The sequence below is a fragment of the Ranitomeya variabilis genome, chromosome 4 (assembly GCF_051348905.1).
Source record: "Ranitomeya variabilis isolate aRanVar5 chromosome 4, aRanVar5.hap1, whole genome shotgun sequence".
Classification (NCBI taxonomy): Eukaryota; Metazoa; Chordata; class Amphibia; order Anura; family Dendrobatidae; genus Ranitomeya; species Ranitomeya variabilis.
In genome coordinates, this window is record NC_135235.1 from 288,527,520 (window position 1) to 288,552,610 (window position 25,091).

Consider the following 25,091-nt stretch of genomic DNA (forward strand, 5'->3'; position numbering starts at 1 on the left):
GCAACCACGCCGCCAAGCTCCACTTCTGAGGGTCTGGGTGGAGAATGGGACCCTGAGAAAGAAGATCGTGCTTTATTGGCAATATTACTGGTCCATCCACTTGTAGATGGATAATCAGGTTGAACCAACTCCTTTTGGGCCATAATGGAGCTATCAGGATAGTTGGAGTCCTTTCTAGGCGTATCTTTCGTAGAACCTTGGCAAGGATTGGGATTGGCGGAAAAGCATAAGCTAGATGAAACGGCCAATCTTGGGTTAGAGCATCCAACCCCCTGGGATTGCCTCTTGGGTCCAAGGAAAAAAAGGTTTCGACCTTTGCGTTCTGGTGAGAGGCGAAGAGGTCGACATCTGGATGACCCCATCTGTGAACCAACATGTTGAATATTTGAGGATCCAGGCTCCACTCGCCAGGATGGATTTCCTGTCGGCTTAGGTAGTCTGCCTGAATATTTGTAGTTCCCTTGAGGTGGATTGCTGTCAGGGATAGTAGGTGCTTTTCGGCCCAAGAAAAGATTCGAGCGGAGATCTTTATTAGACTGAGGGTTCTTGTACTGCCTTGGTGCCTGATATGGGCCACCGTGGTCATGTTGTCCGAGTATATCTGTACATGTTGACCCGAAATCTGACGACTTGCCGCTAGCAGGGTCTCTTCCACAGCTTTGAGCTCCCTGAAATTTGATGATTTCTCGGAAATCGATTGACTCCACTGGCCTTGATAGGGGACATGGTCTACTACGGCTCCCCAGCCCCTCTTGCTGGCATCCGTTTTGATGGTGGTTAGAGGGGACTGAATCCAGGATACTCCTTTCAGAAGGTTCCTGGGCTTCATCCACCATGTTAAAGAGGCTTTCACTCTGCCCGGAGTGTGGATCCTCTTGGTAAGAGTGCCAGGTCGACCATCCCAGTTGTCTAGAATGTGGGCTTGGAGAGTCCTTGAGTGGGCTTGAGCCCAAGCCACCGACTGTATGCAGGCTGTCATGGAGCCCAACAGCGACATTCCTTCTCGCAGAGTAGGGGACCTCATTTCTTTGAACTTCCTGATTTTTGTTAGGAGGGGAAGTCTGTGATCGTCCGGGAGGAAGGACATTTGTCTTGCTGAGTCCAGCATTACTCCTAGAAATCTCCTGGTTTTTGCAGGTTGAAGCTGAGATTTTTGTAGGTTTGGAATCCAACCTAGTGATCTCAGAACGTCTAGGGTGGTAGACACATGGGATATCAGGGTTGTCTCGGTGGAAGCTACTATCAGAAGATCGTCCAGATAGGGCACTATACAGACACCTTGTTTTCGGATGAATGACACTACTTCTGCCATCACCTTGGAGAACACCCTCGGTGCTGATGAAATGCCGAAGGGAAGGACTCCAAACTGATAGTGCTCCACCTGATGACTCCCCTGTATTGCAAACCTGAGATATTTCTTGTGTCTCTGGTGAATAGCGATGTGGAAATACGCATCCTTGAGATCGATGGTAGCCATGAAAGAGTGATGTTCTATCAGAGGAATCGCAGATCTTATGGACTCCATCTTGAATTTGCGATACTTCACGTGCTGGTTCAGACCCTTTAAGTTTATGATAATCCGGACGTCTCCCGAAGGTTTGGGGACCAGGAAGAGTCGGGAGTAGTGACCTTTTCCCCACTCTGATTGTGGGACTGGGGAAATTACATTTGATTTGATCAGGTCTCTGAGACCTAAAGACAATAGGCTGCGATCCCTTGATGATGGAAGGGAAGTGACTTTTAGACCCTGAGGTGGGGGAGAAATTAACTCTATTAACAGGCCCTCCTTGATGACATTGAGAACCCAGTGGGAGCTGGTGATATCCTCCCACTGATCCACATATCTTGAGAGTCTTCCCCCCACCGGGTCGGAGTCATTGTTTGTCCTGCTGGGACTGTTGCTGCTGCTGCTGTTGCGGGACAAAAATATTCTTTCCCCTACCCTTTGCATAGCTCCACCTGCCGGTTTTTCCTTTGCCTCTTGTTTGAGAGGGCTGAGGTTGTGGGCCACGAAAAAAACGTTTCCTAGGCTGTTTTTGCTCGGGGAGCGCTTTCTTTTTGTCGGTGGCTTTATCAAGAATATCGTCTAGGGCAGGACCAAAGACGTAGTCTCCTTTAAAGGGTATGGTGCAGAGTTTAGATTTAGAAGTAATATCCCCACTCCATAGTTTAAGCCAGAGGGCTCTTCTGGCAGAGTTGGAAAGTACCAGGGATCTGGCGGCGACTCTTACAGATTCCAGAGAAGCGTCCACCAAATACCCTGTAGCTTTGTGCAGAATGGGTAGGGAATCCAATATCTCGCCTCTTGAGGTACCTTGAGATACGTGATTCTCTAATTTTTCGAGCCAGCAGGAGAGGGCTCTTGCCACACAGGTGGATGCAACGTTAGCCTTAAGGACAGATGCAGAAGTTTCCCATGATTTTCTGAGGAGACTTTCGATTTTTCTATCCATGGGATCCTTCAATTGAGAAGAATCCTCAAAGGGGAGTGCAGTTCGCTTGGCGACTCTAGCCACCTGCACATCGACCTTGGGAATATCTAATTTAAGGTCGTCCTCAAGCAGAAATCTGTGCTTCATTTCTGAAGGGGTACTGAGACGCCTCTCAGGTAGTTCCCATTCCTGATTAATCATACTGATAATATTGGGATGAACTGGGAAGCCCACTCTCTTCTCTGATGAAAGACCACGAACATCTGATCCTGTATGGACTGCGGTACAGGTTCCTCTTCTAGTCCCATGGTATTACGTACGGCAGAGACTAGATCCTCAATATAGTCTGAGGAAAAAAGGTACTTCCTGACCTCAGCTTTAGGTGATCTTGGATCCTCCCAACCCACAGATGAGGCATGAGAGAGGTCCGAATCAGAGTCAGATTCCACAACCTGTATCTTCCTCTTCTTAGCCGGGGAGTGAGGTTGTGGTAGCGGAGATGGAGGTGGGGGTGGAGGTGTAAAAGCTGCCAGAGAAGATTGCACCTCCTGTTTCACCAGTGAGCGAATCTCATCCAACAGAGATGGCTGCTCAGCTCTTATTATTCTGTCGGTACATGACTGACAGAGTTTCTTGTCCCAGTTAGGAGGACATTTAGTGGAACAGATAGGGCACTTTTTCCTATAGGCACCTTTGGGGGCAGGTTTTTCACCCTGAAATATATAAGGGAGAGAGGGGTGAGGACTTCAAACCCCTGCTACACTCCTCCCGGATCCCATCCCTGCAACACTTACAGAGGCAGGGGTGGTGCTGGGCTCCGCAGATACGGGGCATGAAGAACCATCCATACTGAAGGAGATAGCCTTACCTCAGTGGTGGTTCAGCAGGCTTTTATGGACGCCGTCCTAGCACCTGCTCCAGCGATTAATCCCCCTCCAGGATCCAGGTGAGGGAGCTGCGCGGTCCGACACGCCGGCCGGCGAAACCCGGAAGTACCGGCTTCTTAGTGTATGAAGAAACCGGAAGTGACGTGCGCGAACCTCCGTCGTTACTTCCGGAACGCTGAGCCGGCAGCATGGAGGAGGACGACGCCGGGCAGCTCCAGGAGGAGCCCGGTCAGGGAACCCAGGCCTGCTTTGCCCTCGTGGGGGCGCGGGAAGGCTGGGAGGGAGTCCCGAGGACCTGCGAGCAGGACGACGGGAGCAGCACAAGGAGGAGGCCAGAGGCGACCATCTGCTGCCCGGCTAGACAGGCAGCGCCTGTAAAGGTACCGTAGCCGCCGGCCACTACAGCACATGAAGAAACCTCTCCCTGTCCCATGGGGAACAGGAAAGACACTGGCAAGTGGGAGGTGGGAGGTCCTTTTAACCTCTGTGTTTCCTGTTCCCCATTAGGGCAAAGAGACAACCTCCATATGCCGTCGTGGAAGGTGACTAGAGAAAAATACCGTACCATTAATGATTATAGGGACCACTGAAGTATAGAACAGCTGCAGGCTTGTGCTTTGGAGGCACTGCGTTGAGAAGACAGTAGATTGAACAGAGTTAATTCTTACTTTGCGTGACCTCTGTGTGCCAGGTCTTTCCTGTAAATGCCCCATGTTATGATGATGCGAATAATGGTTGCTATAAGTCCCAAGTAAAACCGTTTATTTTCCCTAAACGAGTGCTGAGGATTCCACTGAAAGCTGAAATCTGCAACAGGGACGTTGTAGATTCCAGATTTCCAGACTTGTAGCCTAGAATAAAACCCAAGAGGTCTTATGTGATATCCAAGGGATAGATATAACAATGCCTCCGGTTTGGTTACAAATGGAGGGTGCCCTTTAAGGGATCCCACAAACCACACAAGATTATACATGTCAGGGAGGGAGGAGGAAATAAAAAGTATTTGTGATTTTCATCTCTGCTGCTGTTACAATGATCTTTCTATTCTCCAGGAATGCTACCATTATAACTCATGTCCTGCCAAGTTAGGGGGGAGAGGAGGGGAGGAGGGGGTGCAATCAGGGAGACGGCGCTCTTTTAAGTGGGATCTCATTAATAGGAGGATGACGGGAGGGAAAGAAAATGGATAAATCCGCCAAGCTATTGGAGATGAAGTACAATACGGCCATTCGATGGTCATCATAACTCAGGAAATGCACTAGAACTTATTCCCCTCTGACCCCCAGGACCATTCCAGCAATGCCAGACATCTGACAACAGCGGAAACCCCTCTACTGCCAGCGCTAAACAGCGAGCACCCGAAAATTGCCGCGGGTGCGGCTCGGGTGCAACATTCTTTTTTTGTGAAGAGGTTTATTTGAAGGAACCACAGAAAATATCTATTTTTGGAAGCTAATTTGCAATGGTATTTAGTTGTGCTCAGATCTGCCATGCAACCCTGAAACCGAAAACATGAAGATATGGGGATATGGGGGGGGGGGAAAGGCGGAGAACACGTTGTTCCAAACTACGGATTATAAGGGAGAGTATCCAAAATGTCTCTCAGTTATCCCCTATCCAATGCATAACTTTCCAACATAAGAATACTCCTTTTGATGGAAAGTGACCATTCATGAGCAGGTTCTTCAACCTTCTGATTTCCGGAATACCTCTGTAGGGTTCAGTGAGGCAACCAAGGATGGATACATTCAACTTGAAAGGGAGGTCCACAAAGTTGTGAGCTCAGAATGATCATCATATAATTAGAGACATGGAGCCTTGAAGTCATTGGTTCGGGAGTGACGCACGGGAGGTCATCACCATGGTCATGAGGTGTGATCAGCTGGCAATTACAGGCAGATCACGATGTTCAGTCATACATAATAGTTATATAATCGCTCAGTACACGCCGATCTGCATGATTAAACACAAATGTAAGGGCCTATTGACTCGCTTCCCAAAGCCTCCTCTTAGGGCCCCTTCACACTGTGCAATCAAAGTCTGAACGAGCGTTCGATTTGTGACGTTTATCCGTCCTCGTTCCGAGGTTGCAAAGTGTGACATGGCGTTACGATTTGCGACGCAGCCCAGCATCGTACGATGTGAAAGAAAGAGCAGAACTTTCTTTCGTCGTAAATGTCTCGCTGTGGCGGTCGAAATCGTAGTATGTGACGGCGGTCATACGAGCTCGTAATGCGACTACGTGGGTTGGGCTTCCGCATACCTGTCTCCTGATTGGGCGTGACGTTTTAGCACGCCCATGCTGGTAATACGTCACGCTCGGAGTCGTAGGACTATGGCGGTGTGAAGGGTAGCGTACGATTGCGACGCGTGACGTTCACATCGCAACTACGTCAGAAAAAGCGTTAACATCGTAGAGTGTGACCGCTGGCTGCGAGCTCGTACTGCGATGTCGAATATGACGCAAATGCGTCGTAATCGTAGCAGAATCGACCAGTGTGAAGGTACCCTTACTGTCAACAAATGCGCCAGCCAAGAGGCGCGACACACTACAGCAAGGGATGGCACGTGGTTGGCATATTCCTGGCAGGCAAATACTGAAAATAAAGCTATAAGATAGACAGTAAGAGGGGTTAATCAGAGCCAGATTAGCCCTGGAGCAGATGGTGCCACTGTCCTGGGAGCCTCTCAAGGATTTGGATACTAAAAGGGACTTTATTACAAGCGGCTCAGAATTTTCCAACTTTTTTTTTGCATTAAAATTTAGTATTTTGGGGGAAAATTTGAAATAAAGACAGAAATCAGTCTTAGGCTTTAGGTTTTGGAAGGGGAATGTGATCCTCATTAGAATGGAGAGGATGGGCGCATGCTTGGACTCCAACGTTTGTCTATATAGCTGCCCAGAAATAGTCGAGAGCTGTACTCTAAAGTCCCTTAGACAATGAATGAAGTGGAGGCCAAACATGCCCACCTCCACTCATTCAGATGGGGGCTGGCAGCAAAGCCTTGTTCTCAGGGTTCTAGAGCACCAATATCAGGATTGGAGATCTCTTACTGGGCGGTGGGAACCCCAGGAACCAGCATGTTATCTCCCATCTAATAGATAGGGTATAATTATATATTTGGGGAGTATTTCATGCAAAAATAGAAAGGGGGGCTGGCTTAGCTATTAATCCACAGTCAGTCAGCCCACTTTACTCTTGGCTTTGGTCACCTTTTGATACAAGAAACACTGTTAAGTGTTGGTCAAGCAGGTATCAAAAGTTTATTACTTAGGGCCCCTTCACACTGTGCAATCAAAGTCTGAACGAGCGTTCGATTTGTGACGTTTATCCGTCCTCGTTCCGAGGTTGCAAAGTGTGACATGGCGTTACAATCTGCGACGCAGCCCAGCATCGTACGATGTGAAAGAAAGAGCAGAACTTTCTTTCGTCGTAAATGTCTCGCTGTGGCGGTCGAAATCGTAGTATGTGACGGCGGTCATACGAGCTCGTAATGCGACTACGTGGGTTGGGCTTCCGCATACCTGTCTCCTGATTGGGCGTGACGTTTTAGCACGCCCATGCTGGTAATACGTCACGCTCGGAGTCGTAGGACTATGGCGGTGTGAAGGGTAGCGTACGATTGCGACGCGTGACGTTCACATCGCAACTACGTCAGAAAAAGCGTTAACATCGTAGAGTGTGACCGCTGGCTACGAGCTCGTACTGCGATGTCGAATATGACGCAAATGCGTCGTAATCGTAGCAGAATCGACCAGTGTGAAGGGGCCCTTAGTTACAGAACTTACTATTTAAGGATAATTTATTCATCTTAAAACGCAGGAAAATCCTTTTAAAAGTGTAAATAAAACCCTATCTCCCCCAGCAGACGTGGTCAGAGACACCACGCGGTGCGCTCCGCCTGGTCACTGGTCTGACTGCTGGGAGGAATGGCGCCCATACTGGGCATGGGCATGGAGGAGTACTGGTGTGTCCCCTGGGGAAATGGAAGTCCTGCTAATAAATGAAGAGGATAACAATTATGGAAGTATCCATTAACGAGATCATCCAAGATTAATACTTCTGATGGAAAGCGATTAGACCATAACCGCCAAAAGACAACCGTTGACCGTGATAATGCAAAGCTGTAAAAACAATCCTGGAAAAGATGCCGTAACGGGCAAACCACAATGCCCTTACCCGTAAGCAGAGGACTGACCACAAGAAGTTTCCGGCCAGTGATTCATCTTCCAAGTAGGAAGGAATTTCTAAATATAAGATAGTAACATATATATATATATAATCACTGGCCGACGTTATAAAAAGATGGAAAGACTACACAAAACATATAATAACCAGCAAAATAATTCCCAGTCTGGAACATTTAAAAGGAAATATTGCAATACATTTCCTTTGAACCAATTTCTTCCAAACTTCATGGCGTAAATGCTGCCATTTCATGTAAAACAGGCTGGGAACTAGGGATAAACTGTCCCAACAGCCAAGTTTTCAATCTGGTGGTCTAGTCCTCAAGGTCTTACCGTCAGAAAATGACCTACTGTTAAATCAGGCCATACTTCCTGTCCTTTCAGGAAGTTTTCAGCAGGCTCCTTATCGTCAGAGGCAGGATTACAGTGACTGATAACACCTTTATACACAGCTGATAACACAGGATCTACCAATCACAACAGGCGATGTCTTAGCTCACCTCCTCCCCCCTCCCTTCACAGTGACCTTTTTACACCCTCATTAGATTCTTCAATGCAAAAGATAGGGTCAGGTTCCAACCATTGTGGCTATGTACACGTGTTGTTTCTTGAAACAGGAATTTATAGTCTAAGCCCCAGAGGCAGGTGTGAAAACTAAGATTTCTACCTTTTTTTTCGTTTTAATTCTGATTGTAATATGAAAGATTGGCTGTCAGCAACACAGCCAATGTCAGACACGGAGCAGCAGCAGAAACTTACCAGTGGACCAAGTGGGGGTGAATACAGTGCACAGCTTTTATTATACCAAACTGTGCCCAAAGGCGGAGATTAATTGAAAGTGGACAAGCCCTTTAAAAAAACAAAAAAACAAAAGCACAGATAAAATATGATTTCAAAAACTAAATTTAAATTGAAAGAACTACAAGAACAATTTTACAAAATATTAATCAACATATTGATATATATCTCTAGGAGAACCCCCACAAACCATTAAAACCTCTGGAAACACGCACGTCAGGAGCTACAGCCGGAGGCGTAACGTTTAGTACAGTTGTGAAATCGGATGTCAAACCCCAAAAGACGTCCAGACGGGAGAAGTTGGATTTTAGATCTGAGATAAATTTGCTTTTACTTCTTAAGACACAATATCACTTGTGACAAGTTGTTGGGTGCGCGGGGCTGACTCAGACCTTGTTATGCTTCTATACAACATCATGGAATCAGCCCTGCAGAAAAATATTGAGCAATGTGATGTTATCATCGGCACCTCCGGCGGGGCTAAACCTTTGGGGAAAGGACGGTAAGTCAGGCAAGGGTTAAGTCCTCCATGGATGTCAAGCGTGGCTTTAAATGCTGATATTCTTACACAGCATGAGTCATCTCCGGAGCATATGGAATCCAATCACATTACTAACATTACTGGCTGGATTAATGCCACGGTGATGGACGACTATGCGGAGCCACTTACTGGTATTTCACATGGTGGTTGTACTAATTTCAGGTGAAACATTTGGTTTTCAACAGACCATAGCGTAACATTCAATCACATATTATAGAAGGGTGTAATTACCATATTAAAATAAAAGAGGACACCCTTAATAGGCGGAGGAAAAAAAACAAACAAACAAAAAGGTTCAATCTCCTGCAGCGAAAAAGAGTTCTTTACAGTAAGAGCTGTGATGTTGTGCAATAATCTGCAATCCCAAATGAATGCTTGAAGTGAACTGACAAATTCTTATGTAAATGTGTACAGGTTGATCCTGTCTGATCAGCACTTGGGAGTCAGTAAGGATTTATTTTTTTTCCTTTTATGGCATGTTCATGCACACAATTGCCATTGATGTTGATTTATAAGGTTTTCAGATCAATGTGGATAAACTAGCATTATTTATTCCTGGGTTGTAATCACCCTCCATTCCACTGATGGACCATAATTTACACGTGAACCTCTCCTGCATAGAAAAGTAGGAGTTCTATGGCTAATACAAGGGACTGGTTATTGGGAGGGTTGTATGTGAATAGATACCTAATAATTAAGAGTAAAGTCAACTAATACGGTGTCACCGAGTAGTGGCCAACTGGCAATCACTGTTGCATTGCAGCCTTAGGCTGCGGCCAAGAATATCTACCTGGAGGACATATGTTCTACAGGCATCAGTGAAGGTCTTCTTGGAGTCCTCTGGTTTCTTCTCTCATATGTATCCTAAAGGGGTTGAACAAGCATGGACCTCCCAGTCTACCCTCTTCAGTTATCCAAGCACCCCTACATAGAGTCCGGGACCTCTGAGAGGTCATCCGCTGACCCGCACGGGCTTGTGGATTGATGCACCAACCATTGGAGGGGACTACCTCCTTGTCGGAAGTTGGCTAACTTCTTATGGCATCTAACGAAAACTACATCACTGAGGACAAGATCGTATGGAAGCACCTGATGGTTGCTTGCTTTTACAAACAGAGTTAGGTCTGGTATGGTTTAGCTCAGCTGAAGGGAATGGGGTTGAGATGCAAAACCCCAAACAATCTGTGGACCAATGGTAGCACAGTTTTTGGAAAAAGTGGCATTTTGTTATTCAAATACTAGACAACCTTTTTCACTAGCCCCTATGACATCACCACAAGAAAGTGCTGAGATAAGTACATAAGGTTCTTCTGAGCCAGGAGATGTTCTCTCGATTCCCACATTAGTGGAAAAACCGTCCTAAGTTTCAATAATGACAATATATCCTATCCAGATCTTCTTATAAACATTGAATTAGGAATTGGCAGTGTACAAATATGGAAGGATAATATTAATGTACTGTATTCACTGGCCAGAACTTTCTTCCTACGCATTTACGTAAGTGCTACAATTTTGGTGAGAAAAAAAATGTTGGTGGAAAGTAAGAATGAGATATTGTAACATCCTCCTCCTCCTCAAATCCAATACTAAACATATTCCTTGAAGCTCCTTATAGCCAATGTAGAAAGCTCGTCTATGTAGTGGACACTGCCCAGGGGTATAAAACTCATGGTATCAATCAGGTATAGAAGCAACCAAAAGAGCTACAACTTGAGTATAAAAAAAAACAAGAAAGAATGATAAAAAATATATATGACACCACTCATATTAGGCTACTTGCCATGCTCCCACCACCCTTGACATAGACTGGAGATAACCATGACTAAGGGCCCCTTCACACTGGTCGATTCTGCTACGATTACGACGCATTTGCGTCATATTCGACATCGCAGTACGAGCTCGTAGCCAGCGGTCACACTCTACGATGTTAACGCTTTTTCTGACGTAGTTGCGATGTGAACGTCACGCGTCGCAATCGTACGCTACCCTTCACACCGCCATAGTCCTACGACTCCGAGCGTGACGTATTACCAGCATGGGCGTGCTAAAACGTCACGCCCAATCAGGAGACAGGTATGCGGAAGCCCAACCCACGTAGTCGCATTACGAGCTCGTATGACCGCCGTCACATACTACGATTTCGACCGCCACAGCGAGACATTTACGACGAAAGAAAGTTCTGCTCTTTCTTTCACATCGTACGATGCTGGGCTGCGTCGCAGATTGTAACGCCATGTCACACTTTGCAACCTCGGAACGAGGACGGATAAACGTCACAAATCGAACGCTCGTTCAGACTTTGATTGCACAGTGTGAAGGGGCCCTAAGGGTACTGTCACACAGTACCATTTTGATCGCTACGACGGTACGATTCGTGACGTTCTAGCGATATCGTTACGATATCGCAGTGTCTGACACGCAGCAGCGATCAGGGATCCTGCTGAGAATCGTACGTCGTAGCAGATCGTCTGGAACTTTCTTTCGTCGCTTGATCACCCGCTGACATCGCTGGATCGTTGTGTGTGACAGCGATCCAGCGATGTGTTCGCTTGTAACCAGGGTAAACATCGGGTAACTAAGCGCAGGGCCGCGCTTAGTAACCCGATGTTTACCCTGGTTACAAGCGTAAACGTAAAAAAAACAAACAGTACATACTTACATTCCGGTGTCTGTCCTCCGGCGTCTCAGCTTCTCTCCACTGTGTGAGCGTCTGCCAGCCGGAAAGCGAGCACAGCGGTGACGTCTGACGTCACCGCTGTGCTTTCCGGCTATGGCGCTTACACAGTGGAGAGAAGCAGAACGCCGGGGACAGACACCGGAATGTAAGTATGTACTGTTTGTTTTTTTTACGTTTACGCTGGTAACCAGGGTAAACATCGGGTTACTAAGCGCGGCCCTGCGCTTAGTTACCCGATGTTTACCCTGGTTACCCGGGGACTTCGGCATCGCTCCAGCGCCGTGATTGCAACGTGTGACCGCAGTCTACGACGCTGGAGCGATAATCATACGATCGCTGCGACGTCACTAATCGTGCCGTCGTAGCGATTAAAATGGTACTGTGTGACTATGAAACATTATTGGTCAAACACTGATGTGGCTCTTAAGACATGGTTAATTGATACGTCAAGAAAGTAAAGAACCCCACACAGATATCAGTCAAACGCGCAGATTTTGGCAGGACTAGACAAACATCTAAGGTGTGTGTGGGTCTCCATACTCTTGGGTCATTCCAAAACCTTCAGTAGAATTAGTTGTTGAATTTCAATGCCGATCCCATTGGGCTCCTGGGAAATAAGCCACCAGAGATGTCTGGCAGTGGTTTACTAATTGGTCAAGGCGTGTACCGCGGGACGTAGAGAGCCAAGCTGATTATCTGAGACAAATGGCCACCTTTATTAATGAAAATACTCTAGCCCAAAATATGAAGCCTAGTGTATACTCTGAGCCCTAAATTATATTCCCTCACCTCAAAATTTAAAAAAAAAACGTTTCTGGAATGGCTTCCACTAGACAACTTGTTTCGTTTTTTCTAATAAAAACTGCAAGCCGATCTATGGTCATTCGATGGACCGTTTAGATAAGCAGAGTACATTTCCATGCCCCCAGAACGATCGTTAATTTGATTGCACTGTACACTTACAATATTTTAGTTATAGGTAGACATTCCCTGTTTAGACAAGACAACGTGCTGCCAAGAATTTGTATTTTTATTAGAGTGCAGTCAGACGGTTTTATAAATTTGACAGGGATCGAACTCTAAAGCATGGACTGGCCGACGGCTCTCCTGACCCTAGCGAGACAGATTCATATATTTCTATGTAGCTGTCTCGCGCTCGGATAGGGAAAGCCGCGGCCAGTCCGAGCATTGTTGTCTGACCTAGACAACCGTCTGACTGCCCCCTTTTCCGGACTGAACAATCCAATCTCCTAACATGTTTGAAGGAAAACCGCTATCCTTCTGATAATTGAGAAAAATAAATATATGCGTTACTAATGTGATTATCGGCCTAAGTGAGCCCATATACAGACAGACCTGATGTAGACATTCACAGATCTTTCTACCAATTGTCCTTTCATCCTGATGAGAAACGGTTACACTTGAATTGGGAAAGCTTAACAATCTTCTCAACAGCCAATAATTATCTCGGAGTGAAGAAGTATTTTACATTACGATGACTACATCACCCAGAGATCGTAGAAAAACACCACATCCATAACTCAACGATAAGATCTAGTGACAACCATTTCCGCTGATTAGTTGCAGAATACTGCGATTTCCTGAATCCGTTCCCAGTCATCTGCTCCGAGCCTCGGTGAGGTCCACGAGACGTCTACATGAGACAGGAAGATTTTGTTGGCATGGCGTCATAGTACACTATGAAGTGAACAGTATAAACGCTCCAGGCAAGACAGGGATTTACAGTGAAAAGTCAGTTTTAAGAGCTGCGCAAAATAAAATCCCATACTGGCTAATTTCAAAAAGGACCCTCACGGCTCAGTGTCTCTCCTAGTTTGTGCCCCCAGGGAAGCACGATGCCAGAAAAGTTGGCTTTAAATATATACAATTCTCTGTCTATTCCGCTCACAATGATGGATTTTATGAGAAAAGGAATTAAGAGTCGTGAAGAACATTGCAAAAATATTTTACAGCGTGAAGCCACAGTCAACTTTAATGCCAGAGGAACATTTATACTGCTTCTTGTCAATCCTCTGCGGAAAGGCGGACAAAAACTAGGATATTATTCAAGATCTGTATATCTCTTCGCGGAAATGTCTCCCTTACCCATTATGTTATACTTTTACAGCCGTTGCTCAAGGACATACGTAAGTTAGTGGGGGTCCCTATAGAAAAATCAACCTGAACCATCATCTGATAAGGGTTTATGGATCCCCTGTAGTCCATGTCTGGGCAGAGGTCAACCAATCCTTGAGGAAAGAATGGGGTATATTTATTAAGTGGCTTGCTCTCTAGGGAGAAAAATCCAATTAGCGAGATCTCTGGCATCTTTTTTGCCCCCTTTCTCCCTTAAACCGGGACTGTGGAGTCGGTAAGCCAAACCTTCGACTTCTCAATTTCCATGACACAGACTCCACAAAAATGGGCTCCGACTACACAGCCCTGCGTAAAGCCACTTTTAGGGGTCACGTCTATGGAGGAGCCAGGCATGGCCGACCGCTCTCTCATGTGCAGGGGAAATGTCAATATTGGGGTATGCTCACATTACGTTTGGATAAAAAGCTTGTGGCTCCATTGAGGTTTCCGACTGAAGTCCTGAAAACCAGGAATTGTATGGACCCCTCAAGGGAGCTGTTCACTATCGCATGGAAAGGGCAGTACTGAAAGGAGCAAGATGGGTAGGAGGGTGATAGTAGCACTTACCTGTAGGGGTTGTGTAAGGCCAAAACACCTGTAGCCCCGTGGCTGGATGAGAGTATTGTCCAGATAACTGTTTGGCAAATTGGAGATTACCACGATGTGTAAGCTGCGCTCACAGAAAAGATGAGATCCGGAGAGTATAAACCCGTTTTTTATTCACTGACGCATTTCGGTGCCTTTCTCAAGGTAAACCAAACAAGTGTGACACAGTCAGGCGTCAAAACGCGTTGGGCAATAAAGATAAAACCTTGTTTATACTCTCCAGGCCTCATCCATTCCATGAGCGTAGTCCGTACATCGGGATTATCTCCACTTTGCCATTTACGATAATGAGGCACAGTCACTTTGTGCTCCATCTGGCCTCCGTTTCAGCACTTTCTGATCTTTTCTGACCACCTAAAAGTCAGCCCCCGCCTGAACAGACACCGAACAGAGCACAAAGTCTCTATCTGGGGTTCCGTACAATTCCAATTTTTCAGGACTTTATACAGAAGCCCTGTCGGAGCCACAAATGTACTTTTAATCCAGCTTTAGTGAATTTCCCCTGAAGTATCTGAGTGCATTGCAAAGTGCATATAAAAAAAAAACAAAAACAAAAAAAAAAAAACGTAAAATAAACTCTGCTTGAAGAGATTAAATAAAACTTGCAAATAGTTAATCTCCCAGTGTTATTGGAGATAAAACCAGTGATGAAACGCATTGCCCCACAAGTCACGTGAGCAGAACAGTCGGTGTGCGTGGGTCTGATTGTCTCTCCCTAGAACAGGTATTTCAGGACTCAAGACGGTTTGTATGTTTGCTTTGTAAGCTTCTTCATGGGATAATGAATGGTGTAAAGTGCTCGGGATTATGGAAAGATTGAGGCTACTGACCGAACGTACAATACGGAGTGATTGACACAAGAGTCAAAAAGAGCTTAATTCTAAAAATATAAATATTATTCGAATTAGGGATCTTTAAATGTAGCCACTTATCAAGATAAGAAATCAATATCAGATCATAGGGATCTGACTCCTGGCACCCCCACAATCAGCTTCTCAGGAACGGCGCCATCCATTCTGCAGTGGCCATGATTGGCACTGCACCTCTCATTCAAATAAAAAGAGAAAGCTGCAGCACCATTCATGGCCACAACACAATGTACGGCGCTGTGTCAGTTCCAACACCCTGCAGCCCCTTCAATTGTTTAATCAATGGGATTGGTGGGAGTCAATTGGAACAGGCACAGCGCCATTCATTCTGCAGTGGCCATGAGTGGTATTGCAGCTCTCTTGTTGAAATAAAAGGGAAAAAACTGCAGCACAATTCATGGCCACAACACAATGTACAGCGCTGTATCAGTCCTAACTCTCTACAGCCCTTTCAATCAGTTAATCAATGGGATTGGTGCTATCAGATATTGATGACCTTCCCAAGACTAGTTTAACAGCTTATATTTCAACACAGACAGAGAAAAAGTAAGAAAAACATGACTTTAAACATGGACGGATTTGGTGCCATTTTTCTGATAAAGCACCAGTGTTTTTCTAGTGTAGTCGTTTTAGATACAGCGATTTTTCAATTTTTTGGAAGTGTGCCACTACAGTTTATCATGCCTAAATTGTGATTTTCCCCTTTATATGTTATTTTTTTCAGTATTTTTTATAAGATCAATGAGACAAAGCAGAAAAAAAATCATAAAAATGCACTGTAAAAAAAAAAAAAATTCCAATTACCGAAGAAACAAGTTTAGCAAAATTTGACAAACTTTACATAAAGACGGTTTGCGTGAATAGTCGGAGTGAACCAATTTCAGATTTTACCATCATCACCGGTATATAAAATAACAACCAGGTTGTACCGTATATATTGTAGTAGAGGGCATGGATGACATTGGCGCATTGGTTACAGCGTCTTATGCCCCAGTCAGCACTCATTGATAGAGCTGTGTACGGACGGGGGACTGCGGCCTCGTCTAGTGCTTCTTACAACAAAGCCAAGAAAACAAAACGTCCTGGTCTGAAAAGATTGCGCCATTCATGAGATGCAAATGCTCAGTCTTGCAGAGAGGATGCCATCTGCCACACCTGCGGCCAAGGAGACCCTTTATGTGAATCGCAGCCTCCTGGAAAAGCTCCTCCATCTAATTACCTGCAAGGACTGATTACCAAAATAAGTGGAATGAAGGAAAATACATGTTGGGACCCCCATGATCACCGATACGGGGACATATGTCCTCCGTCCCACCCTGGCCTTAACAACAACGGCCAAGGAGTGCAGCAGGTTGTACAATGGTGATTCTGATTGTTATCATCTAATCAATAAAGGGATATTCTGGCCTAAAGAATTTAAGCTTCTAACAATTAAAATACAAATATTAGAATCCAGTCCGCCCTCCGGACGGGTCCGATTTAGTGAATACTCGCATTTCGCCGTGAAGGGATGGAGCTATTGGATCTTCGCATTTTACCGCTAGACTTTTTCAGAGTCAGTATCAAGAAAAGTGCACCGCCATGGAAAATAGCAATGGCCAATTGTCGATAATTTCATCAAAATTTCCAGGAAGAGTAACAGAGGAATTTAGCGCACAGAGAAAATAGGCTCCAGCAATTGTTATATTACGGAGAATAAAAGTATATAAAACCAAAGAAATGGACAGGACTATAAGCTGGTATAAGTGCAAAGTGCAAGGGCAAGGGCATGTTCACACTGTCGCAGAGGGGGATACGAAATAACCTTCCTTCTCAGATGGGGTAAAGGTCATAAACAATGACTGACTCTGATGGAGTCACTACTGAACGCAGGGACCAGGAAATTCATTTATCCACCTCCTGTTCTCCCCTATTGGTCTTGTGATACTGTATCCCACATTTAATCCAAAATCCGCCCCCATTTCAAGCAGATTTTGTTAAGAATTTCTCCTATGCATTGCCGGAATTAAATCCGAGGGCAGAAAGAGTGGGCTGACTACAGGATAGCACACCAATCCCCTGCATTATTCCCAATCTAGCTCCACCCCCGAGGACCTGATTAACGGCTTATCGCTGCCATTTCCTACACAGAACAGCTATCAATTAAATCCATAATAGGGGAGGAGACAGGAGCTGACCCATCACTGCCATCATCTGTACTCCAAATGAGTACATCCTGATATCAATGCAGCTAAAATCCAGGGGTATGGAAGACACTTACGGTACTTGCATTTTACTTCACAGGAATGAAGGCAAATCTCCCAATAATGTGATTTGCAAAGTTTCACAACTTTCCATACTGGACAAGATTATTACAAGAAAACAAAAAACCTTTACAGCCATACATTTTGCCATTTTATAAACAAGTATTTTGAAATTTTTAGACTACCAGCACAGCAAACTATCTCTAGTGCAAATCACCTGCCAAATCCATCCAGACAACTCCCCTCCTCAGCAAGCCACACCATTGTCCCTCTGCATGTACAGTATATCATCGTACACAGCTGATTATATATTTCTGCTTTATAAGAGAGCGGAAGTTATAGTAGCTCATAACAATTAGCGAGTTATAACACACTCCTATCTCACATTAACTAACCGTCCATTCTGAGTGTGCAGAATCTCCACTGTATCCGATAAGATGCACCTTTACCCCCAGACTCCTGCTTGTAATTGCTGACATGGAGAGACCAATCACAAGCAGAAGTGGGTATAACTGAGACTTGGCATTGTGAGTCGGCAGACAGCAGCTCTGTCACTGCTGCATTTAGAAAGCAAGCAATTGGAATATGACATGACTGCCCCCAAAGGGAGGCATGATGGGAAATGTAGTGTACATTATTGAAACCATATCAGAAAAGAAAAAGCAATCAGCAAGGAACACATTAAAACACAATGCAGCTCTCTTATCGAGGGAATGAAAAAAAAGAAATGATCATCATCACACAAGTCTTTTCTTAAGGCTTTGCACCCAATAAAAGATCTTTGTTCCCTAGTTTAGCAGATCTATTTGGTAAATCTAATAACTGATCAAAAGAGAGAGAATGGGAATCCACATCATTCCCTTCCATGATGTAATAGGTCAGATCCCCAGAGAGTTGCGTCATCGTATAAATTGCCTGCACAGAAGAAGGTGCCGTCTGTAATACAGGTTATTAGTGACGGGGAGCGATGACATCACTAGGCCGCGTTTATTACAGCATGATTACAGCCTTTACATTAATGCCACTTACATCATCAACCGAATCACAGCACGCGCCTCGGGGTCACAGATCCACGGTCATCTTATTGCCGTTTCTGCTAAAATTGGCGGTTAGGGTTATGATGTAAAAGGTGTAACACGGGAACGGATTACTTTGCAGTAGTAGGATGATGGGTGTGATAGTCCTACTGACTGCAGAACAGTACAGTCACTGAATATTATAGCGTCTGGATACAAAAAAAAAAATAAATTGGAAATATACAGTTAAAAGAAGTGATATACAAGCAAATAGTCCATAATCTGCGAGTGGTATTGTAGCTCAGTCCCATTGAAGTGAATGGGGACAACCCACAGTAACTCAAATGGCCTATAAAAGTACCATTTTTGGAAAAAGAGCAATATTTTAGCATGCATGATACTATAATAAATACACAATCTGAAAATCACTGCCTGTTGCCAAGTGTAATCTGTCCCTAGCAGCGATTACAGTAATTGGGGGGTGGGTCTTTGTCTTCCTCCTGTTCTCCGATCATACAACCATAACAGCAGGGTAGGCTTTCAGATCACAGACATTTGAAAATGCCTGGATCAATGTGAAGTGAATGGAGGCTCCAGCACTTATTGTGCTGGCAGAATGTCAATAAAGGAGAATGCACATCAGGACAGTTCCTGGACATATTAGACTGATCCCAAATACACACTTCATTATTGCCCTGATCTAATAAAGACATACCCATAAAACGAATAGGGTGAGAATTACAGAAACTACTTTATGGAAAAATTTCAGAGATCAAAAAAAATATAAAATTGGAGAAATGTAAATCTAAATTAGAACAAAAACCTTATTCCAGGAGCCCCCACATATTAGATTTCCCACAATTTCATAAACAGCAGCAATTTGATATAACGCTGTTCATCCTGACCTTCTGGTTCATCTATAGACAATATAAGTACTGCTGAGCAGTAGATATAAGAATTTGCAGCTACACTATCCATTTACTTTAAGGGGTTGTACATATTTTTACAGCAATAAAAAAGTTAACAGTAAGTAGTCACCCTCCAATTTCCCGCTGCTCCTCCGCCAGCCAAGAAGTGAGCGCACTTTGTGGCTAGAAGAGGAAAAGGGGAGACCAGAGAAGCAGAAAAAGCAGTACAAAATGGGCAACGGATGATGGATAAGGGAAGAGAGATAGGTAGATATATATAATATCTATCTATCACAATCTGATCCTTAAAGGTAAAAAAACAGCCCCTTTAAAAGAGTTGTCCCATAAGTGATATCTATCATATATAAATATAAGATCACTGGGGGTCTGGCAGATGAAACCACCATCAATCCTGGGAATTGAAGACCCAAATTCCCCCATGTGACAGAGCGGTAGTGAGCATGTGCGACCACCACTCCTATAGGCAGTGAATGAAGCAGTGGTCGCACATGCTCATTACCGCTCCATTCAGACTTTAAGGCCCCCTGTTCCCGTAAACGGTGGGAGTCCCAGAAGTCAAACCCTTTCCAATCATACCGTTATCACCTATCTTATTGATGGGTCAACCCCCTTTAAATTGTGTGCGACAACCACAGGAAACCCAAAGTGTTACCTTGTACAATGTCATTTGCTACATTCATTTGTAGCGCCCTGTATGGAGTCAGTTCATGATCTGCAGAGGAGCAAGTCGCCCCCTTAATATCGGACCTATAATCCAGCCCCATTTCTTTATAATCATAGCATGTAAATGTGTGACAGCCCCTAATCCGTCTCCCCCCCCCCATTCTTGCTCGCTCCCTCCGGCCTCGCAGAGGACGAGCACCCCTCCATTTGCACATAGCAGCGTACTATGGAGGATCCATGCAAACAATGCAAGCACAAAGACACACAAAAAAAAAAAATCAACGAGCGGCATTAACCCCTTGATCCCAATACAGATTCTAAATGGTGATGGCAAATACGATAATAGGGTTAATGCCAAGATGCTTTTTATCCTCCATAACTAGCAAAGCCACACGCATATAGAAGAGCCCCCATCCAGGAGCTTCATAAAACCCACCATTATGGCATTTGCTGCACTTTATGCCGTCTAAGCGCTCCTACATGAATAATACATGGGAAGCACTCAGGCTGGTTATGCCGAGTCCCTGCCCAGACTCCACGAGGCAGAGGATCACACACCTACATGTGCGCGCCCATTGTCCGGCATCCAACCAGCACCTAAAATATGTCTATTACTCAATGCAGTCATCCTAAATATTCCCGCCACATCACGCTGCAAATAAAGGGATGATACAGCATGTTCCTCCCACTGCTGACAAAAGGGAACGTAGGACACGTGCTCCATCCTATCCAAACCAATAGGCGCAAGGGCGCCCCCTCCAAAAGTGCCAGTCAGAGGGGCCTGTAGAAGACAGATGGTCGAGCTTACAAAAAAATAGGATCAAAGTTCATTATGGAAAGGCAAAAAAAACAACTTTCATTGTCACCAATATTTAATGGGGGCAATTGTATCCTGTGCATCAATGATAGAAAGCTAGGGATCAAGTGGGTACTTAGAAAAGGCTAATTGTCTATGGGACTGATTGAGAGAGCCATTCCTATTCCTGGCCGTTCCATAGACAATGAGCGGAGTAGAGGCCGAGCATGAGCACTTATTCTGCAGAGCTCAGAATCACTGGGGGTCTCAGAGAGGGGATAAATAAGTGCTCATGTTCGGCCTCCGCTCCACTCATTGTCTATGGGATGGCCAGGAATAGTGGCGCAGTGCCCTCAGCCCTCTCCATCAGTCTCATAGACAATGAATATATTTATTTTTCAGCTTACAAAACGCCAGTTTTAGGAACAGCAGATTACAGAGAACCTCTGCTCGCCCCCTGCTTGTTCACATCTTTATGGACAGAGCTGTGTACATAGCCTTTCTTTACAAAAAAGATGTGGTAAATGAGACCTGAAGGGGCACAAGTAAATACTACTGTCCACTCCGCAGCCTGGGACACCGAGATCAGTGCTCTGATGACCCCATTATAATGGGTTTCTCTGCCGTGGCCATGGTATGGATGGAGCTGCATGTTCTCCGTCCATTAGATATAGTTATAGTGGACATGCTGGCTCTTTCATAAGTCTTCTTCATGGAACACCTTTTCTTAGAACTTTACATTGTGCTGTCCCTGTTATTCCTCCTGGAGATTTCTAAATACTAATAATACCGTTCCATGTTCTTTCACGCTCCGCGTGCATCGGACAGCGGCAGACTGTGCAGGGAAACCACTCGCTTAACAAAGGGGCTGCCATCACCTAAACGTCAGATTTCAGAGGAAAGGCACAAGGCGAAGCGGGAAAACATGGAGCAGAATGTCATTCTACAGAGACATGTTGGGAGTAGCGGCACATCCGCTTTAAAGGGAGTTGTACTAAGATGGCCACTTACCATCGGATCAGCGTCTGATTACTGGAGCACAAGAACGAGGGTCCCGCAGAGTCAGGACCCCTATTCTTGTGCCGATCGGTTAGCGGAGGCATCTTGGTACTAAGGCTGAAGGAACGGAGTTGACACAATGGATGCTCTCGATAGTAAGGTCAGTGGGATCGCTTCCTTCAGGAGGGATTCTATCGGATACAGGTCCGGCACCGGCAATATTAACATTTCATAAGTCGTCACTCATCGCTTCCTGGAATTCCTCCGGCCTTTCCTACACACATCCATGGCCGCTAATTCATTCTGGATGTAGAGATGACCCCAGTTTCCACTTCACTGAAAAACATCTTTCCGCAAATGTTTTTTTTTTGGGTGGGGGGGGATCCACTGTTCCAAACCGAGTCCATATGTGCGAGCCCCGCCACCGGCCTCGCTGAGAGGGTCTCCGTCACGTCCTCACTAGAGCTGGACGAAATCCACAACCTAACGGAGCCCTACGCCCTAGATTACACAGTTAACCTCAAAGACCGGTTTCAAACAAGTCCGGACCTAAACGGGGGTCTTCAGACCAGAACCTTCATAGATCCAAGCCGGGTCGGGACTTGGATCCATAATAAAGGAGGAAATCTGGCCTAAGCGGACGTCATCCGCAGAATCTGCAGCAAAATCAGCACCAAACGCAGAAATGCTGCAAATTTACAGCAGATTTCACCCATTCAATGGAAAAAGTAAAATCCTTGGAAAAAACGCAGCTCTGGTCACGTTAAGGATTTTTATACAATCTCATCCTCAGTGCCGGTAATCTAATCTGGATTGAAAATGCAATCAGCACGGACCGGCGCTAAGGTGATGATCAAGAGGAGTTTTTTGGAGTAGATCCCACTTCAAAATTGCTTGGAAAACTCTTCCTAAAAATTTCTTTAGGAAAATAAATCCAAAGCGTTCCAAAAAGGATTGAAAAACGCTCATGTCACTTCTTTGAAGTGGATCCTGATGGAATCCGCTCCAAAAACTAGACGCCGTCCAATCAAAAGGCTGCAAAAAATCCACTCTTCCAAAAACCATTCGTACTAAACAATCAGAAAGAAGGAGCGTTTCTTCCAGCGGTTTCCACTTGAATAATTTGCCTGTGAGTAATACTGGTCATCACCCAGCTTTGTGAGACGCATGGCATTGCTGGGAGTTGTAGTTTGGGAATGGATGGAAAGCTACATTTGCAGATCACTGGTCTAGCGCGGCGGATCCCTCATCAAGTCCCGGATTTTTTTCTAATGACGGATTCTGGTATAAATCAGCCGAGTTTGTGTTCAACCAAAATATCAAGAGTAATTAATTATATAAAAAAGGGGAAAACAACAAAAAGTTCCACCAATCCATTAACCACGACCCCCCATTTCTGGACTTTATCAGATAAATCTCAATTTTCAGCACCTAAAACCTTAACATTCAGCTGTACCCCATAACAGCGCTAAGATAATGGGGGCGATGGTGTAACGGAAACCCATCCAGGTATAGTAGAAGGGGCTCCCACCAACGTGACCAGCACCTGCGCCCACCAGTGACCTCCTATTCATTCCTATGGGAATTCCCAGCGCCCCTCCACTGACAGCAGCAGACGACGGGGTCCCGCTCTCTAATCTAACTGCATCTACCATTCTGCTGATGGGCCGGGAAGGGACAAAATGGGAAGGACCCTTTAAAAAAAATTATATATATATATTGATCACCATCAAACAGATCCCCCTATCTCAGCTTCCTGTGACGGGAATAGGTTACCGGGGTGGACTGCGGGCACACCTAAGATTTGGGGGTTTGAAAGGAGTAAAAAAAATAATAAAATCAGTGAGGAAATGGATAATGTATAAGAGGTCGATCAATCCAACCTGGAGCACAGTGCAAACTCTATATATCATTTATATATAATAACACACACTATTATATGTACAGACACATATATATATATATATATATCATATGCACACCCCGCACTGCTCGCTATAGATGCCGCACAGCAGACGCCCCGCAGTGTACGCGATCCTCACACATGTGAATGTCAGCGATAACAGATCTCTGTGATCTACTAGATCCATACACTCCTCACCGGAATCGGGGAGAATCCTTGATACATTCTTCGAAATCCACGGTCATGATTGCGGCTCCGGTGCTCAGTGCATTGCAGGATGATGGAGGAGGCAGGAGGATCAGGAGCGCACACCGCGATGCTGCATGGAGAGCACAAGATCCCAACAATAGAGCATCAATCCAGCGATCGGGGACGACGGCACCGGAGGATCACACGGCTCAATGCCCGGGACTGAGCTCCCTCCCTGGGATCCGAGCGTGACTCCTACTGCCGGCTACAGCCCAGCCTGTCACTGCCAGGGAGCGTCTGCAAACTCACACACAGCCTGTCACTGCCAGGGAGCGTCTGCAAACTCACACACAGCCTGTCACTGCCAGGGAGCGTCTGCAAACTCACACACAGCCTGTCACTGCCAGGGAGCGTCTGCAAACTCACACACAGCCTGTCACTGCCAGGGAGCGTCTGCAAACTCACACACAGCCTGTCACCGCCTGGGAGCGTCTGCAAACTCACACACAGCCTGTCACCGCCAGGGAGCGTCTGCAAACTCACACACAGCCTGTCACCGCCAGGGAGCGTCTGCAAACTCACACACAGATTGTCACTGCTAGGGAGCGACTGCAAAACTCACCGCCAGGGAGCGTCTGCAAACTCACACACAGCCTGTCACCTGCAAACGTATATTAGCTTGTCACAGCTAGGGACCGTTTATAATTTCACATATATACCTGTGAAATTCAGGCCTGACATTCACAACAGCCACCAGATTAAAAAAAATGGCTGTAAATTGGTGACTACATGTTATAATGGCGGCAGAACTGTGTGGCCATTAACGTTGACCAAAAAGATTGGCACTACCCTAGTCCAGGAGCCATGTTGGTAGTCCTTGGCTGCCAGACCAGAGCCTGCCACCCTCTTGCTACCTGAGGCGTCCCCAGCACCTCTTCTGATTATTAGGCCCGGAGCATGCATCTTTGACGCACGCACACTCATTCTCCAGTTTTACACTTCCTATTTGGACTAGTTTGCTCCATTTTTGCGCCTACATTGTGGTGCATTGTAAGCCAAACTTCTCTTCACTGAAGATGGGAAAAAAAGTGTCTAAAAAACATAATAAAACAGTGTAAGGGTATGTGTCCACGGTCAGTAAACGCTGCTTGTTTGACGCTGCGCAGAGCCGCAGCGTCAAACACGCAGCGTCCAGATGTTCCAGCATAGTGAAGGGGA

At 45.5% G+C, this 25,091-nt stretch overlaps 1 protein-coding gene across 4 annotated transcripts in view; it reads right to left on the reverse strand.

Moving 5' to 3' along the window:
• Window positions 1–24,389, reverse strand: part of ACAP3 (ArfGAP with coiled-coil, ankyrin repeat and PH domains 3) — a 137,287-nt gene extending 112,898 nt beyond the window's left edge. For all 4 annotated transcript variants that reach the window (XM_077250124.1, XM_077250122.1, XM_077250123.1 and 1 more), the window contains exon 1: window positions 23,883–24,389. In XM_077250124.1, the coding sequence (XP_077106239.1) occupies window positions 23,883–23,929 (47 nt within the window). In that variant the 5' untranslated portion in view covers window positions 23,930–24,389. The remainder of the gene's footprint in view (window positions 1–23,882) is intronic.
• Between the last annotated feature and the right edge of the window lie 702 nt (window positions 24,390–25,091).